Below are 19,859 nucleotides of genomic sequence, written 5' to 3'. Positions count from 1 at the left end.
ATGGATAAGTCATGATTACTCAGTTCTGGTGACCGAGCCATGAAGGTAGCACCGAGGTCATAATTTTTGCCCTTTTTATGAAGAGCCAAATCACTATCCCAGTTGCTAGCCAAGGCAGGAAAATTAAAGAGGAAAGTCGCGGTCCCGAAGAGCAAGCATCTTGTGGAAAGATTAGTGACAGCAATAATATAGCAGTTTTATAAAACCCCGGGAGAAACAAAAAGTACAAATGTCTGATAACCTTATCTAATCCCGTAACATTGTATATGAGTCTGGCCAGAGTCACTTTCTTAGCTAACAAGGACATGTTTTTATTAGAATTATGACTACGGTGGTGGGGCTGGGATAGGCTTCCCAGGTCCCCCTTTGGGACTGAGCCTCTTATTGTCACAGCTCACAGCTGTGTTCGTCCCCAGGAATTGTCCTCTGCTGGAGGAAGCTGTCTCACTCAATGTTAGGCCACCTCTCTGGGGACAGCCTACATACATCGGGACTTTCAAGGGTGTGGCCACTTGCCTCAATTTGATACCACTCTAAAAGGCCACCCCACTCCGGCGGAAGCCTCTGGTGCAGCGGCATCACATAGTAATCTCTCCCTCTGCCACCTCACACACGTGTCCTTCCTGACGGTACTTCCCAATACATCTGCACACAGAGTTTGGAGTCTCAGTATCCGTTTCCTAGGAAACCTGACATATGACATATACTATGTCTATATTCTAAGGAGCTGCTATGATGACTGGTTCCAGTTTTATGAATGCCATCAATTTTATGGTGATCACAAACAGAGTGAATTTCCCCATTGACATTTGCCATGCTATGTGATATGTGGCTTATTTCTCAAAGGAAAGTAGTTCGAATGACCCCAAGATAGGGTAAGTGCCCGGAGGGATTGGTATTAGTCACAGTTCCGGTGTTATACTTCATGATCATTTCCAAAGCAATGGAACAAGATGGCAGCCGATCAATCCTCTCGAGCCATTCCATTAGAGGTCACATTGTGACGAGGGAGACTATATTTATTTCCCTGGGCTGCTGTAACAAATGACCACCAACTTGGTGGCTTAGAACAACAGAGATTTATCTTCTCACTGTTCTGGAAGCCAGGAGTCTGAAATGAAGGTTTTGTCAGGGGTGGTTTCTTCAAGACAGCCTGGGGGAGAAGTGGTTCCACACTTTTCTCCTGACGACTGTGGGTGCCAACCGACCTCGGCATTTCTTGGTTTGTGGTTGCATTGCCCCTGTCTCTGCTTCTGTCTCCACTTGGAGTTTTCTTCTCTGTGTCACCTCTGTGTGACTTCTCTTTTTATAAGGACACAGGTCCACCCTAATCTAGTATAACTTGGTCTCAACTAATTACATCTACAAATGCCCTTTTTCCAAACATGGTTACATTCTGGGTGGGCATGAACTTTCAGGGGATACTGTTCAACCCACTACAGAGACCAAGAGAAGAAACAACTATGATTGTTTCCTTGTTGGTACTTTGATTGGTGCCGTGTCTCTTTTAACAACCTACCATCCTTTTTAAAGGGAACAACCTAAGCCAGATGTGTGCAGGGGGCCGCTCCATAGGGTTAAACAGTTCTATAATGAGTAGGACCAGGAGGGAGTTGGTAAAGCAGCAAGAGTAAAACCAGGGGAAAGACCATTGCACAGACTCTGACCATTAATTTTTTTTAGTCATACTGAAAATGGAAGTTTGGGGAAAAATCATATTTGGAGAAATATTTTATTTACTTTTACATACTTCATGTTCTAAAGCAAGCTCCGATGAAGTAGTTGAGTTAACACAATCAAATCATTTAAGGAAAGGGATAAAAGAAATGTGGATATATTTAGCTTGGTCACACAAGGAGTCCACATGTCTCAGGACAGAGATGGGGCAGCAGGTCCACCTGGGGTCCAGAGAGCCTGGGTGTGACTGTGGGATGGCTGTGTGAGGACCCGTGGTCCTGCCAAAGCATCCTCTGCCTACTCTCCTCTCATTTGTTTCCCCTCTCAATTCTTTTGGTGATAAAGTCAAGGACATAGTCAATAGTGCTGAATGACATACTGGGGAAGAGTCTTCCCAGTTGTCCAGAGAAACGTAAAAGCACACTTAGGACCCTTTTCTAAGCGTGCCCGTCCACAAGAGAGTTTTCTCTTCGCTGTAGAAGCAGAAAGTTTTCAGTAGAATATTTACCTTTGTGACGGTTTTTTGCCCTGAACCTCTCACCACTTGTATCGATCAGCTCTCATCTTCTCTGCCAACTTGTAGCTTGGTTCCAACGTTAATGCACAGACACCAGAATACTGGTCCCGTGGTCTGGAACCAAGTTTGAGAGAATGAAAGCCAAGAAAAGATCAGGACAGCCCTGGTGTGGTAGCTCTGTGGGTCAGAGCATCATCCCGATATACCAGCGTTGAGTGTTTGATCCCTGGTCAGGGCACATACAAGAATCAACCAATGAATGCATAAACAATTGAAACAACAAATCACTGTTTCTGTCTGTCTGTCTGTCTCTCTCTCTAATCAATAAAAATTAAGAAAAGAAACAATCAGGACATATAAACCTCTCTTACTGCCCTACCCTTAATCACCATAACGAAGAGGAAGAGAAGAATGAGGTGGAACCAGAGAAAATGGCTGGTATTCAATTGGTTTCGACTAGCAAATATTGCTTTCACAAATGATCTGACCTAATAGAAACATTTGAACACCTTCGTCTTGGTAGGTACTATGTCAAATGCCTTACTATCCTTTATGATCATCACAGTAACCTTGCCAAATTGGTGTTATAAACTCTATTCCCATAGGAAGAAGCTGAGTCTTTAGAAAAGCTAAAATAATCTGCCCAAGAGCCCCGGAGACTCAAACCCAAGTCTGCTTCACCTCGGCAAAGTCATTTGGGCCTGATGAAATGTGTCTGGACTTTATAAATAAGGAAACTCCCAAACACTATCATCCAAATTTTTGAAGTCAGGAAGGCTACTCTGTCTACAAACTTCACGGGATATAGGAGGACTGTTACAAACTTCCAGAAGAGGTCTGTGGTCCGTAGGACGGGTGATGTAGAAATCAGTGCCCTGAACAATGTGGACAGGTCACACAGCACAGTGACAGCAACGGGAAGAAGACATGGGGGAGGGTGAGAGTGCTCTTGAGAAGAAGGTCACGTCAACCTTTGCACCATTGATGAGTTTTATAAAAATGCCGTTGTGTTACCCACTGGCAGCTGCAAATCTTCAAGTTGCTTTTTTTTTTTAATCTTTTTTTTTTTTTTTTTTTTGAAGCTGGAAATGGGGAGAGACAATCAGACAGACTCCCATATGCGCCCGACTGAGATCCACCCGGCACGCCCACCAGGGGCGAAGCTCTGCCCACCAGGGGCGATGCTCTGCTCCTCCGGGGTGTCGCTCTGCCGCGACCAGAGCCACTCTAGCGCCTGGGGCAGAGGCCAAGGAGCCATCCCCAGCGCCCGGGCCATCTTTGCTCCAATGGAGCCTTGGCTGCGGGAGGGGAAGAGAGAGACAGAGAGGAAGGACGGGGTGGGGGTGGAGAAGCAAATGGGTGCTTCTCCTATGTGCCCTGGCCGGGAATCGAACCCGGTCCCCCCGCACACCAGGCCGACGCTCTACCGCTGAGCCAACCGGCCAGGGCCCATGTTGCTTTTATATAAAGGGACAAATAAGCAGAAAGCAAGCTGGCACTGGTGACTTCAGAGAACAAGTGGAAGGAAAAAAAGAAGATCCCTAGCACTAAAATGATAATGTACACATTCAAACATACAGTTACAACTCCATGTGTCTTCAGTGTGCTGCGAAAACCGAGATTCATAATGGCGATCAGGGGGCATTAAGACCATGTTAAATTATGTTTACTACATTATAGTCTGGCTGAGAAGCAGAGAAATTGATACATAAGAGGTTTCACATTAATTTAAAAATATCCTAAAATTGCAGCGTCATAGTCTTTATAAGGTTAACATTCAGCTTTCTGGGGAAACTGTTATTTGGAATGACTTAGTCTCTGAGGGATTCAGGTAGGTTTCCCTGTGTAGTAATTTCATACATGTGTTTGTAACAAATCAAATAAGCTCTTCATTCAGCGTTTTGTCCATGCTTTCGTTACTTGCAATAGGCTATGATTGGTATAACAATCATAGTAGAAAGTCATTTACTATGCTGGATCTATTAACATTTGATTCCTCATTAAGAATATTGCCGTATCTGCACTTTTATTCTTTCTGCTGACAGTCAGTTTTCACAGGGCTTCTTGATTTAGTTTTATGACTGAAGTTTCAGAAATAAATGTTTTAATTTAAAGTTCACTCGGTGTAACGGCTTTGACCAACAGTTTAATAAAAGAACACGGTGCGTTCCTGATAGAGTAATGCTGGCTGGCATCCGCTGGGGATGATTTGTACCATGTCTCATGTCTTGATGACAGGGGCCCAGGGGCCCACCGTGCCCTGCCCTTGTTGGGTTCCATCTGAGCATCTCAGCATGCCTCTCTAAGCAGGGAGTGATTCTCCCAGGGATGGCCAGGAAGAGTGCAAAGGAGCTGATGATGACCCTGGGTTTCATGGAGGACCTCGGTCTGCCTCGACGGCCTCTTCCCACCCCTGCCTCCTGAGCGTTTCCTAGGCTCCATCCCGCAACGAGCTTCTAGCAAATTTCCAGATAGCCTTGTGCCTTTACACCTCTGTGTTCATGCTTTAACTTGGGCCAGAAATCTCCATCCTTCCTCATTCTCCCAGTGAAGCCCTGGTCACCCTCTGCAAGATGAAGTCCTTCCCCAGGAGAACTGCTCCTACCTTCTCTGTCCCCTCCACTCCCAGCCCCGAGCTCTGCACGCAGCCCTGTGAACACGTGGAGCTCTAACATGGCCATAATAGCAGTCGGCGAGATTCCCCTGAAGGAAGCTGCCCCGGGGCAGGCGCTGTGCCCTCCTGGCACTTTACCCCCTCGCCAGCAGGAGGCCTGGCTCATTTACCTTTCAAACGGCATTGAGCTCTCAGCTGCCTTGCTAAGGTCACGTTTTGCATTAATGGCCTATGATGATGTGTTTTGGAATGGACCAGCCTGGGGAGTCAATACAAGAATACAATACTGTCTACCTTTTTTGCTTGTCTATATCCATCTGCTCCATACTGGGCTTGTGGTTAGATCTTTTTTTGACACAAAATTTACAGATTTATCTTGTGCACAATTTGAAAAAGAAAAAGAAAGGGGTAAATACCCATTTGTCCATGCTGTAGGTGCCTCGGAACGTTTACTCTGTGTAGTACACGGCACTCAAAGTCCAGTCCGACTCCTCGAGAGAAGCAGGGGACAAGAAAAGTGAAACATAGGCAGAGACTAGTAGTAGGGTGGATGGGAAAGGTGGGAAGTTGGCGTTGAGATCAGATTTTTCCCCACCCTGTAAGCCGTGGTTAAAATTCTCTCCTGGGAGCTGAATTTCTTAATTAATGAATTTCAAACCATTAAACAGAGATTGAAAAAGATGGTTTCCTGCCCTCAAATAGTTTATGTTTGTGTTGAATATATTCTTTAGATAGAACAACAACAACAAGAAAAACTAATTCTAAAGCAAAGGGAATTGAGCAGAACAGCATAATAATAATAGCGGATGTTTAACAATTCCAGTGTGCCACAGTTTATACATATGCATGTTTAATACTTTACATATTTGATTCGACATGAAGACTAAGTTGGCAAGTGGACAACCTTTGGAATCTCAGAAACAGCATATGTTTATATTCACTCTGAGCCGCATAACGGCACAACCCACAAGGAAGGTATTATAAGCTCCAATTTACAGGTGAGAAACCTGAGACACAGAGAGCTTAAGTGATTTGCCCGAAGTCACACTGGGTTGAGAAAGCAGGCATAGAACCTGAACCAGGCAGTGGTTGCTAAAGGTTGTTTTCTTAACCATTGCATTGCACTTTCCTCCCAAAGGTCATGGTAGGAAAAATTAGTTGCTCCTAATTATTGAGCTAGAGCAGAGAGAGGAGGCCCTGGAGTAGCCCAGGATGTGCTCCTTGCAGGCTGTGGGCTCTCAGCCTGGTCTTATGGAAAAGGCAGATACTGACAAGCAGTCGAGGTAGATGAGATGGCCTGAATGAAAGTATGGGTCTGGGCTTAAACAAGATGGAAAGTCAGTGGATCTGGCGGGCACATTGGTCTCTCCTGATTCGCAGTATTTTTTGAGGTCAGGAAGTTTTGACATTAACATAGAAAGTGCGTATTATGGTGAGGTTGCTTTTTGCACTCGGCTATTGAGGAAAGTACAGATTGTGAGAAATGTAATTATGGCAATTATTTAATAGATAATCTCTGGCAAATTTTTGAAAAATGCTATCAGGAATCACCTTTTAAAGATAATCTATTCCAAGTCACCTTCTAGTAACATTCACATTTATTGACCAACTCAAGGCAGAGCATGACTATATATACTGTTAAGCCCAATCCAGAAGGACCCGAAACATTGAAGACACGAACAAGGTCCATTGATTACACACCAAAGCTTTATTGTCTAGCTTGGCCAAGCGGCGGCAACTCCAACAGAAATCTGAGGGAGAGCACGCTGGCCCTTTGTTTTACCTAGTTTTTATAGGTTTGTAAGTGGGAGGTACAGAAGCAAAAATTGTAATTAGGAGCCCTTTACCACTATTGGTTATAGTCATATGTCCTTTAACATGATAGGACCATGTTTAATTTGCAAGCCATACATCATTTTGGAGAAAACAAAATTTAGAAGTCAACACAATGGTAGAAAGATGTCTCTTCACATATTAAAAGGCATTCCTATATTTTCTAGTGTTCATCCGCCATCTCTCTGTCCAGAGTCACATGTATTAACCACATGCATTTACATAGGAGAGGTAGTTTCGGTGGGGACAAATGCCCGCAAATGGCTCATAGTTATAAGAAAAGGTTTATTTTGGTTTTTCTCTCCCTGTACCTGGCTAGCCATTCAACCCTTTCCCCACAGGTGTGGTGGAATGTCTGGGAATCCATGTTTTCCTCCCCTTTGCATTTACAATACAATGCCAAGGGCCATCCTGGTTATGCCAATCACATAGTACAGAGACTATTCTCACAATTTCTCTGCACACCTTAACCCAAATTAATAAAATGTTCTTCAAGCCTCTTAAAATATTAATATTAATTCTGTAGTTTTTGGTACCTTACAACACCTGAGGGTGAAGTGGCTCAGTGGCTCCTCAGGGCTCCTCAATACTCCCCCCCCCCGAAAAAGGGGGGGGAGGAATTTCATTTTCCGGAACCTAAATACCAGTGAATAAATAGGAAGTTGAACTCCAGCTCTCACAATCCAGCCTCCCCGACTCAGTGCCACATAATGAAAATCACAGCAAAATCCAGTGAAACTAGCTATTCTACTGTTGAAGTAAACCTTAAATATGTGTGCTTATGAGTGGGTGTGTGTCCTGAGAGATTCTGAACAGAGATTGAACACGGAGGCATTTCAACAAAGGAAAAAGTAGCTGCTCCGATATGAAAATCAAGTCTATAACCGGAACCTCAGAAGCAGCATACTGAGTCTGTGAATATGAGGTTTTATTCCTCTTCCTGTTCCCACTTGTGATACTTTATTCTCTTTGAATTTGCTTCTAATGCAGTTTAACCCTGGTTTAAGAGTCTCCATCAGCTTAATGTCTTTTATTAATATGAATTCTCCTAGCAAGTAAAACTAGCTCATGCGTTTTTCTTTTTAGCCTTTTGTGAAAGGCAAACAGTAAATAAGAAAAGTGTATGACTTTCATTTCTTTTTCTTTTTCTCCCCCCCCCCCAAGTCTAAATAAAAACCAAAGAATCTGTTTTTGGGATCTGGAATCTTAGTGTTTGTTGATCCTATAGAATCAACAGACTTGATTAGCTGTGAGCCAAGACATCAGGCTGAGTTAATTCGATGCTCAGGAAATTAATTCTAGTTTACTAATGTGACTAAAAACTAAACTTCATATGAATATAAACATTCATTAAACTGCAAATACCAAGTCACAGAAGCTGTTGAAAAAGACTCATTTTTATTTATAGATGAGTTTTGATAAGAATAGCATTAAAATGTTTTAGTCGGGAAACGTTAGAGTGATTAATGTGCAGTTGTTTGCATTTTTAATATTTCACTCATATATCAGATTAGTATTTGTGCGTACTGTCAGATTTTATTCTGTTCTTGTCAAAACACTTATTACTGCTGACAGGTATAACATATCCACATTAATCCTTAATTCCTTGATTCAATTTTCTAATTGCTTTTTTGGCATGCAATGATGGTGGCCGTTTAGTCTTATGTGAGGTATTCATCATATGGTATAATAATGTGCTTTAAAAATCAGATGTGTCATTTAAAGTACCTGGACAGGGGAAAAAGAATTACTAAGCATTGGAAATTTCAAATTTCACTGTATTTAAACAAAGTATTAAATATTGGTATGTCACACATTCTGGAAGCTGTCCATAAATCATAGTCACAAAATGTTCAAGGGACCCTAAAAATCATCCAACCTACTTGTTCATTTTCCAGTTGGGGAAATTGACTTAATAGCATACCTAGGATCATACAAGCTAATAGTGGCAGAACCAGTTCCAGGACTCAATTGCCTATTCTGAACCCTGGTCAGAAATGGGGCAGGTGTGTGCATATCATTTTTATAATTGATATTTTGAGTTGGCTCCCACTGTTAATAGCCATAACGAGATAATGAGAGAACCCTTGTCTTCTTAAACTATACCTTTTTAGCAGTATTATATCATGGTTCAAAACCACGCTACTAGAATCAAGCAGATCTAAGTTCCAGTCCTGGATCTGCCCCTCATTAGCCATATTACCCTGAGAACATTATCTGCCATCTCTGAATTTCAATGCCTTTATCTGTATAAAAAAGAAAATACTATAATGCATGTAAAATGCTTAGCATAGTACTTGGTACCTAGTGACTACTCAGTAAACGTGAATGAATAGTTTAGCTAATAATATATATGTTAGCGAATAATTTCAGTGTTTTATTATCTCTTTAATACCCATAATTTGGATGAAACTGAGCCTGTCTACCAGTTACCTCACCGTGTGACAATTTCATTTATTCTTTTATTCACTCATTCACTGCCGTGTGCAAAACGCACTTTAGTTGATGCTCTAGGAAAAGCAAAGACTCCAACACGATACCTTCTTTGGAGGAGCAGGAATCTAATAGTAACATACAACACAGACTTCAGCAGCTACAGTAAAAGATGGGAGACATAAGCTCACTCAGTCGTAGCACATGCATCATGCTTGGGCATTTCAGAGACAAAAAGTGAGAACAGGGTTAATAGAGATGGATGAGAAACTGGACCGGACAGTTACCCAAGTGTCATTCAAGGTGGAAAATGAAGAGGGCCACAGAAGGTACAAATAAAGAATGATAGAGGCGGAAACTAAATCCCTCAGACCAGAGAAGGCTTTTTGGATGAGTTGACTTTGAGGATGCATCATTTTAGGAAAGTTAAAGACCTACAGAAAGGATCTCTTCAGACAGTAGGGCTATGAAGAGTAAAGAAGGCACTTTCTGGAAACCCTGGGCACAGTTGTTAAACAGTGAGCGCTTCCATTGTCTAGAACAGTGGTAGTCAACCTGGTCCCTACCACCCACTAGTGGGCATTCCAGCTTTCATGGTGGGCAGTAGCGGAGCAACCAAAGTATAAATAGAAAGATAGATTTAACTATAGTAAGTTGTTTTATAAAGATTTATTCTGCCAAACTTAGCGAAAATCCAACATAAAGTACTTGGTAAGTAATTATTATTATATGCTTTAACTTGCTGTAACTCTGCTTTATAAATTTTATAAAGTCAAGTTACTTCCCTACTTTACAAATCACCATTACTGTGGAACCGGTGGGCGGTTAGAAAATTTTACTACTAACAGAGATACAAAAGTGGGCGGTAGGTATAAAAGGGATGACTGCCCCTGGTGTAGAACGTGGAGCTTGTGCAGAATAAAAGATGAGGTTTGATGAGTATGTAAACACAAGAGCCTGGCAACTCAGCAATGTCATTTTGGACTCCATTTTGCAGAGATCACGAAGTGACAGCCCTCGGATCATTTTGGCCCATAAACACGTCCTTTCAGCAGCAGCAAAGACAGAGAGAAAGCCAGAGGCAGAGAGCGCTCGAGAGAGATTTAATGTCTTTAAAGACATCTTGTATTGAATACTTTCCAGTTCACTGTAGTGCCCATCAGTTTTTATTGTCTTGTTCTAGAAGTTCAGATAGTCTCCTTACCTATTATAGACAGTTACATAGCGGTTAAACATACAGGCTTAGAAGCTAGACTTCATTGTTCCTAATTCTGGTTTTAGCACTTATTGTGTCACTTAAATCTTTGACTTCGGTTTCACCATTTGTAGAATGGGAACAGTCCCTACCTCATGGGGCAAGATTAGACTCATGTGATCATACAGCACAGCACAAGGCATAATGTAAGCACTTAATAAATGTTAGCTATTATTAAGTTACTCACCCGGGCCTTGAAGAAATTTGAGTTTGCAAGCCCTGACTTGGAACTACTAAAAGTTTTGGAGAAGGAAAATAACATCTTTTTTTTTTTTTAATCTTTTGAGTCCTGGAGTATTTGCACTAAACACTGCTTAGCTTGTAATAACTCTTCCAAGGACATCAGATAGTTCTGTCAAATCCTCAGCTGCTGCACTTGGGGTTTTCTGTGGCGAACTTCAGTGTGAATTCTAGGAGTGAATCACTCACTCACACACTCACTTTCTGAGGGAGGCAGGGGAGGGAGAAACAGGGATGTCGCCGGCTGTGCCCATGAGTGTCTTCCAAACACCCAGTGATCCTGGTAGCAGAAGTTTCCCAGGCTAGATCACATGGTGGCCCCACTGTGATAGCACATGTCATTGTGAATCTGAAGACCTGTCATCTCAAAAATCCTTAGGATTCCAAAAGCTTCCCTGCTAACTTGCTTGTCTTGGATAGCTGGAACTTGGAAAGGGTTTAACGGAGAATTGTTACCCGCCCCAAAGCAAGAACTTGGAAATGGGAGGAGTACAATAGGTTTTAAAACAGGACAGTGAACAAAACACGTCTTTTGGAAAAGCTCTGGCTGCCTAATAAACAATGACTGCTAATTACGTAGCTGTCAGTGATGCTCTCTGGTGCGGTCCAGCACCCGCTTCTCAGCTTCTCACGGGACAGCAGCTGAAAAGCCGGTAAGTAAATCATAGTTGCTAAGTGCTGCAGGCAAACAAACCCGCACCTTATCTCCTTCAAAGGCAGCCGTGGCAAATGCGTGATAAATTGCACACTTCAGTAAACATGTTATGTCATTGTGAGCTGATTTTGATTCATGGTTATGTATTTATCACTGAACAGCTGACAAACCTGAAGGCGTCACAAATATCATTCATGGGGATTCTGCTGTGTTCTGTTGCAAAATTCAAGGGCCGTAGAGTGTTTTCTTTCTTTCTTTTTTTTTTTTTACTTTAAAAATCTTTATTGAAAATCAGATTTGTCACAGAGTCATTGGAAATAATTTTCCTAATTATGTGCATTCCTGCCAGAAGTGTCAAAGAGCTGAGCTCGTCCCTAATATTTTCAATAGAATGAATAATTCATATTTTTGCTAATACTCCTTTTATGAAAATTTTATAGCCAGAAATAGACAAAGTTGTAAGCCAGTTTGATTTTAGAACAGAATTATAATCTCCTTTCCTATGGCTTATCAATACAAAGAAATATCTGAAGATTGCTGCACAATAGCAATAGAATTAAGAATGAGAGTTATTATTTTAGGAAGATTTTCATGGCAGTGACTTTTATGCAAACGTAATTCCTTTTGTATGGTCAAGACATTTCACTGCACTCTATCTGTTGCTGCATCTCTGACGTTTAAAGTATTAAGTAATGAAGTCATTTTCTGCCTGAAATTTACAGTATTTTTTTTTATTAATTATTCTCTTCCCTTGATGCTCTGGACATCAGCATTTATTTAATGTTTCAAACCTTAGAAACAGCAGGAAGGTAACTTGACAACAGTACTCATCCCAGGCGCTCTCAAATTGTTTCTTGTTTTTCTAAATCCCTTGAGCAAACAGCCACTGTTTCTCACCATTTTTTGCCTGTTTGTTTTATTTTGTTGGGATCCTAAAAGCCGTCTACTTTTCCTAATCCATTATTTTAACATGACTTTGGATATTTTGAATACTTCCAGTTATTGCCCTGAGAGCTTAAAAAACAAAGCAGCGAAGAAAACCTTGCCTGATGGTGGAAATGATAGATTATGCTTTGGGTATATTAAAAGGAATTTTGGTATTTCTAATATATCACCATCATTTAAGCCGGAATTTATTGTCTCTTAGTATATTTTAACCAATTGACCTTTATATGTACTTTGCATTTTTTTAAACTAGAATAAATTTCAATAGCTTTGAAATATGGCTCGAGAAATTCATAGTATTTTTCTTATAGCCTTGGAATATGACAGGCCTATTCTCTAAATATTTACATCACTGGAGAATGTCTATGTACTTATGCTGATTTTGACTTAACATTTCCAAAAATAAGTCTGTTAAATTAAATGTAAGCTTTAAAGTATAAAACCATAAATCATGTAACTTGATACAAGTATTGCAACACGGTTTACAGCATTTTCTTGGAAGATTATTATGCCCTTTACTCTCTCACCATTCTGCTGAAAACTCCCAAAATGTATCTATGGGGATGAGTTTAAAACGTGAGATTTATGTTGCTGTAAAGGAGAAATCCTTTAAACCCCATAAAACCATTGTCACCAGAAATTTCAGTCTAAGTTTTACATGAAAGGGGACATATTTTATCTTTAATGCCTCATTACACTTTCTGGAAATGGTAGCATTCTAAAATCTTCTAGGAGGTGAACGACTACACAGCCCTGTCTGTCTTCTGAAATTTTCAAATGTCATCAGTGAAAGAACCATGTTTTAACACTTAAAGCAGTGGTATGTTTTCTTCTCTTTAATTTTGCATAGATGTTGCTTTGATACATCAACCATATCTCAGTTGCAGTTGTTTTCTTTTAACGAAATAGCCAAAACCACCATTTCTACACTAACAAGATATCCAAACTATGGAGGCAGTGTAAAGATCAGTGGTTTCCCGGGACAGAGAGAGTGGGGTGGGATGCATCAATAGAGTGCAGAGGATTTTTAGGACAGTGAAACTGCTCTGCATGTTAGAGTAATGGTGGAGACATGTCATTATACACTGTCCAAACCACCAAGAGCGCAGGTGCATCATTTGTAATAAATGTGCATCCTTGTGGGAGATGTTGATGATGGGGTGGGCTCCGTACGCATGCCGGGGGGCACCGGGGATATGGAAATGCTCTGCACCGTCCTCTCCATTTTGCTGCGAACCTCAAACTTCTTTAAAAAGCCCTAAAATCTATTAAAGAAAAAAGGCAAGCTAAAAATAGAACAAAACAAACAATACCATTCAAAAATTACAAAAACGTGCCTGAGTAGTCGGTGGCGCAGTTGGATAGAGCGTTGGCCTGGGATGCTGAGGACCCAGGTTCGAGACCCCGAGGTCGCCAGCTTGAGCATGGGCTCATCTGGTTTGAGCAAGGCTCACCAGCTTGAGCCCAAGGTCGCTGGCTTGAGTGAGGGGTCACTCGGTCTGCTATAGCCCCACGGTCAAGGCACATATGAGAAAGCAATCAATGAACAACTAAGGTGCTGCAACAATGAATTGATGCTTCTTATCTCTCCCGTCTTGTCTGTCTGTCCCTATCTGTCCCTCTCTGTCTCTCTCTGTCTGTCACACACACAAAAAAATTGCAAAAATATGTACTGATCTATAACTCCCTAAGAAAAATGTCTTTCAAATATTAATGGCCACCACTAAAAAAAAAAAAAAAAAAAAAATGCCTACTAACTACAGTAAAATATTTAGTGAAATTATTTTTTAAATTGACATGGTCTGTCGCAACCACTGTACAGTTTAGCTGAACTAAGCATAGATAGGAGGAAAGGAAAATAGCAGTGTCATGTCAATTACCAAACTGAAAATGAGTTTTCCTTTTCAGGGGGCCCCCAAGCCCGTAGCCATGGAGCCCTGTGCCGGGAACCGAGCTGCTGTTCTGACTGTGTTCCTTTGCCTGCCGCGAGGACCGTCCGGGGCCCCTCCCCCGGGCCAGTCAGGTAGGTGAATGACCAGACAGCAGCGGTGAAGCAAAACATATAAAACAAAACAAAACAAAACCAGAAAACAGAAGAAAAAAAAAACTCCCAAACAGGACAGTAAAAATATTTACATGGCTGTAATTTAGAATGTGATAGAATTTTATCAGGTTACAAACTTTTATCCAAATATCTAGCTATCTGCATTGCTATCAATTCAGATTTTCCAGCGTTTCTTTTACAAATACATGTTGAATATGTGTCTGTTTGTATGTAATATGTACACATACATGTGCTCCCACCTCCCCCAATTTGTTGTGGTAATTACAATGAGAAATCTCACTAGCAGGGCAAACAAGTTCTTGACCCTTTGGGGCAGTTTTTATTCTCCTGAGATGCGTGTCATATAGGATGCTCAATTATAAATATGGTTAGAAGTTTGTTTGGTAAATATGGAACCAAATTAGGGAACTCACCTACTTGCATGTTTGGGATGTCTGAGCGGCATCGGAGGTGATAGCTTGTTGTAGCCGCTGCAGTTTGATCAAGATTGGTCTCACCATCAGCACCAGCTGGGTAGCGTTCACAGGCCAGGGGACCCTCTCTGTTAAAGAGACGCAGACAGCCTTTTCCTCTAATTCTCCTTTTCCTACATAAAAAGCATATTTTGAATTGTGGGGTAATTAACCATATGTATCCTCTTAGAAGCATTCTCATTGCTGTGATGTTGTCCACATTACAAACATGCCTGGTGCTGAGTATAATTTATAATTAAATCACAAACCATGCGTATTTCTCTTATCACATATCCTATTCAGTTGGCATACAATTTCTAATTTTTCTTTCTTGCAGTTGTTTTCTCTAAACACCTCGTAGTGAAATGGATGCTTTTGAGGGTAAAGGTAATTTCAAATTTATCTTTCCATTCAATTCCTCCTCAAGCATAAAGCGCCAGAGATCTGGCAGGTTCTCAATAACAGTAATTGACGATGGACTCGCCTCCCCACATGTTTTATCTTTCCCTGGTTTATCTATGACCTTGCTCCTCACTCTCTTGATTTGTGTCCAACCACACATGAAAACAGAAGCTACTTTATACCTTATAAACTTAATATATTCTTATAACAAAATTTTTACCATGTGGGGACAGAGGATTTCCGTCACCTTTAGACTTGTTATTTAGGGTACCTGAGTTTTCATTCATGATGCAGAAATGTCAACCCAAAGTTCATTTGTAGGTGTTTAGTAATCAGAAAACCTAAACAGACCGATTACAACAAATGAGATCGAAACAGTTATCAAAAAACTCTCAACAAAGAAAAGTCCGGGGCCCGATGGCTTCACAACGGAATTCTACCAAATATTCAAAGAAGAACTAACTCCTATCCTTCTCAAACTATTTCAAAAAATTCAAGAGGAAGGAAGACTTCCAAGCTCCTTTTATGAGGCGAGCATAATTCTGATTCCAAAACCAGGCAAAGACAACACAAAGAAAGAAAATTATAGGCCAATATCTCTGATGAATATAGATGCTAAAATCCTCAACAAAATATTAGCAAACCGGATCCAACAATATATGGAAAAAAATCATACACCATGATCAAGTGGGATTTATTCTGGGGAGGCAAGGCTGGTACAATATTCATAAATCAATCAATGTGATTCATCACATAAACAAAAAGAAGGAGAAAAACCATATGATAATTTCAATAGATGCAGAAAAAGCATTTGATAAAATCCAGCACCCATTCATGATCAAAACTCTCAGCAAAGTGGGAATACAGGGAACATACCTCTACATGATAAAAGCCATCTATGAGAAACCCACAGCCAACATCATACTCAATGGGAAAAAAATTAAAAGCAATCCCCTTAAGATCAGGAACAAGGCAGGGGTGCCCCCTTTCACCACTCTTATTTAACATAGTCCTGGAAGTCCTAGCCACAGCAATCAGACAAGAAGAAGAAATAAAAGGCATTCAAGTTGGAAAAGAAGAAGTAAAACTATCATTATTTGCAGATGATATGATATTGTATATAGAAAACCCTAAAGTCTCAGTCAAAAAACTACTGGACCTGATAAATAAATTCAGCAAAGTGGCAGGATATAAAATCAATACTCAGAAATCAGAAGCATTTTTATACACCAACAATGAACAGTCAGAAAGAGAAATTAAGGAAACAATCCCCTTCACAATTACAACCAAAAAAATAAAGTACCTAGGAGTAAACTTAACCAAGGAGACTAAAGACTTGTACTCGGAAAATTACAAAACATTGATAAAAGAAATCAAGGAAGATACAAACAAGTGGAAGCATATACCGTGCTCATGGTTAGGAAGAATAAACATCATTAAAATGTCTATATTACCCAAAGCAATCTATAAATTCAATGCAATACCAATTAAAATACCAATGACATACTTCAAAGATATAGAACACATATTCCAAAAATTTATATGGAACCAAAAGAGGACACGAATAGCCTCAGCAATCTTAAAAAAGAAGAATAAAGTGGGAGGTATCACACTTCCTGATATCAAGTTATACTACAAGGCCGTTGTACTCAAAACAGCCTGGTACTGGCATAAGAACAGGCATATAGATCAATGGAACAAAACAGAGAACCCAGAAATAAACCCACAGTTCTATGGACAACTGATATTTGACAAAGGAGGTAAGGAAATACAATGGAGTAAAGACAGCCTCTTTAACAAATGGTGTTGGGAAAATTGGACAGCTACCTGCAAAAAAATGAAACTAGATCACCAGCTTACACCACTCACAAAAATAAACTCAAAATGGATAAAAGACTTGAATGTAGGCCGTGAAACCATAAGCATCTTAGAAGAAAACATAGGCAGTAAGCTCTCGGACATCTCTCGGAGCAATATATTTGCTGATTTATCTCCACGGGGAAGTGAAATAAAAGATAGGATAAACAAATGGGACTATATCAAACTAAAAAGCTTTTGCACAGCTAAAGACAACAAGAACAGAATAAAAAGACAAACTACACAATGGGAGAACATATTTGACAATACGTCTGATAAAGGGTTAATAACCAAAATTTATAAAGAACTTGTAAAACTCAACACCAGGAAGACAAACAACCCAATCCAAAAATGGGCAAAAGAGATGAATAGACACTTCTCCAAAGAGGACATACAGATGGCCAATAGGCATATGAAAAAATGCTCAACATCACTAATCATTAGAGAAATGCAAATTAAAACCACAATGAGATATCACCTCACACCAGTCAGAATGGCGCTTATCAACAAAACAACACAGAATAAGTGCTGGCGAGGATGTGGAGAAAAGGGAACCCTCCTGCACTGCTGGTGGGAATGCAGACTGGTGCAGCCACTGTGGAAAACAGTATGGAGATTCCTCAAAAATCTGAAAATCCAACTGGCTTTTGACCCAGCTATCCCACTTTTAGGAATATACCCCAAGGACACCATAGAACGACTTGAAAAGGAGAAATGCACCCGCATGTTTGTGGCAGCATTGTTCACAATAGCGAAGATCTGGAAACAGCCCAAGTGTCCGTCAGAGGACGAGTGGATTAAAAAGCTTTGGTACATATATACTATGGAATACTACTCAGCCATAAGAAATGATGACATCGGATCATTTACAATAACATGGATGGACCTTGACAACATTATACGGAGTGAAATAAGTAAATCAGAAGAAAAACTAAGATGAATCCATACATAGAAGGGACATAAAAATGAGACTCAGAGACATGAACAAGAATGTGATGGCAACAGGGGCGGGGGGTTGGGGGAGGGGGGAGGGGGCGAAGAAGGAGAGAGGGGTTAGGGGAGGGGAGGGGCACAAAGAAAACCAGACAGAAGGTGACAGAAGACAATTTAACTTTGGAGGAGGGGTATACAGCACAATCAAATGTCAAAATAATCTAGAGATATTTTCTCTCAACATATGTACCCTGATTTATCAATGTCACTGCATTAAATTTAATAAAAAGAAAAAAAAAATAAAAAAAAAAGAACAGCATTTGGCCCTGGCCGGGTGGCTCAGTGAATAGAGCGTTGTCCCAGGATGCTGACATCCCCAGGTTCAATCCTCAGTCAGGGCACATACAAGAAGCCACCAATGAGCGCACAACTAGTGGAACAACAAGTTGAGGCTTCTTTCTCTCTCTCTCCCTTACCCCCTCCCCTTATCCTCTCTCTCTCCCTTTCTCTCTCTTTCATCAACGGAAATTTTTTTTTAATCAACATTTTCTGCACCTTCTAATACATTGAGTGAATGCCTGCCTCTCCTTTTAGAACCACCAACGTAAATGGGACGCATAAGTAGAATAGTTTGGCACTGGTCAGATAAGATGGATAATTATAGGTCCTGTGCCCAGCTAATGGCAGCATTGTTTTAAAGCTGGGATGAGTTCCAAGGCAAACACTTCACTAATGAAAACAAGTCTGTGTGAGATAGACCAACGTTCCTCTAGATCCTTGACGAGATGACGTACTGATGGGCAGAGCGAAGGCATCCGCCAATACTCTGTCCCTTTAACCTTTGAAATCTTTCTGACTGATTGGAAAGCGCCAGGTAGCAGTGTGGAACATTACCTCAGCTGTGCTTTATTATGGATGCATTATGACAGCTAACAATAATGCCATCGCTCATTACAAAGTGTTCTCCTAATTTTCACAGTTTGATCCTCATGACAAATCTGTGTTATAAAACATACTTGATAAATAAGGAATCGAGGCATAGAAGTCTTCATATTTCTACATTTAAGGAATAATTGGGAAATGCTAGCATATGGGACAAAACAGCAAAATGTACTTATAGCTAACGTTCCAGGTAATTTTTCCTGATGAGCTACGGCAGGAAGGTTATTTCTCCACAATCCACCACCATGTCTTTGCAAAGCCAAACATCTGGAGGAGTGCTGAAATTGTCTACAGGGTTGTACGAGTAGATAAAACCTTGAGCTAACTTACCATCCTTTTCAGAGTGCCAGCAGATTGAACTGTGTTGAATATCTTTGGGCATAATTCAGAATGAGCTTGATTCTTTGGTCATTGTTTAAAAACAACTGAGAAACTTCTTTCTAGCTATCCTTATAGGCATAGGAAGACTCTTTGATTTTATTCCTTCAGAATACATTGTTATCTGCTGTCCGTAGTGTACTTGGAAATACATCAGAAACATATATTGATGGATGGACAGTAGGATGGGTAGATGGACAGCTGTCAGAGAGCAAGTAAAAGCAAACGTTAATGGGAGAATCTGAGTGGTAGGAATATTGGTGTCCGTTGAAAAATTCTTTCCACTTCGGTATATGTCTGAAATTTTTTATAGTAACATATGGGGAACAATAAAAAAATTCAACTTTATTGGGAAGAATGGACAGTGTCTCTAGAGAGACATTTTCTAATGTTTATCTCTGGGTTTTTCCTAAACAAGGCAAATTCTGACAGCAGTATACAAACTGACTTATTTTTTTCCCTCTTCGTCAAGATATTTGGTGTGTTCACAGCCAATTAAAGCTCACCCTGTGCTGCTCACAGGGCCCTACGCATAGAAAGCAGTTCAGAAATACTTTCGATGCCGATGACAGGAGACCCGCACCACGTGACCTCGAGCGACCACTTCCACCTCTGGGCCTCAGGGAACGGCAGTGAGCGAATGGACTGGAATTCAGCCATT

At 40.7% G+C, this 19,859-nt stretch overlaps 1 protein-coding gene across 2 annotated transcripts in view; it reads left to right on the top strand.

Moving 5' to 3' along the window:
- Window positions 1-19,859, top strand: part of ATRNL1 (attractin like 1) — a 548,672-nt gene that overhangs the window by 432,145 nt on the left and 96,668 nt on the right. The window contains exon 28 of one of the 2 annotated variants that reach the window (XM_066355686.1): window positions 14,078-14,192. In XM_066355686.1, the coding sequence (XP_066211783.1) occupies window positions 14,078-14,192 (115 nt within the window). Of the gene's footprint in view, window positions 1-2,799; window positions 3,234-14,077; window positions 14,193-19,859 lie in introns of those variants that run through there. The other variant, XM_066355687.1, reaches the window with a different exon arrangement.

This window comes from Saccopteryx leptura, chromosome 13, assembly GCF_036850995.1.
Source record: "Saccopteryx leptura isolate mSacLep1 chromosome 13, mSacLep1_pri_phased_curated, whole genome shotgun sequence".
In the NCBI taxonomy this organism is placed as follows: domain Eukaryota; kingdom Metazoa; phylum Chordata; class Mammalia; order Chiroptera; family Emballonuridae; genus Saccopteryx; species Saccopteryx leptura.
Note: the sequence above shows the minus strand (reverse complement) of the source record. Positions and strands in the feature narration are given on the sequence as shown.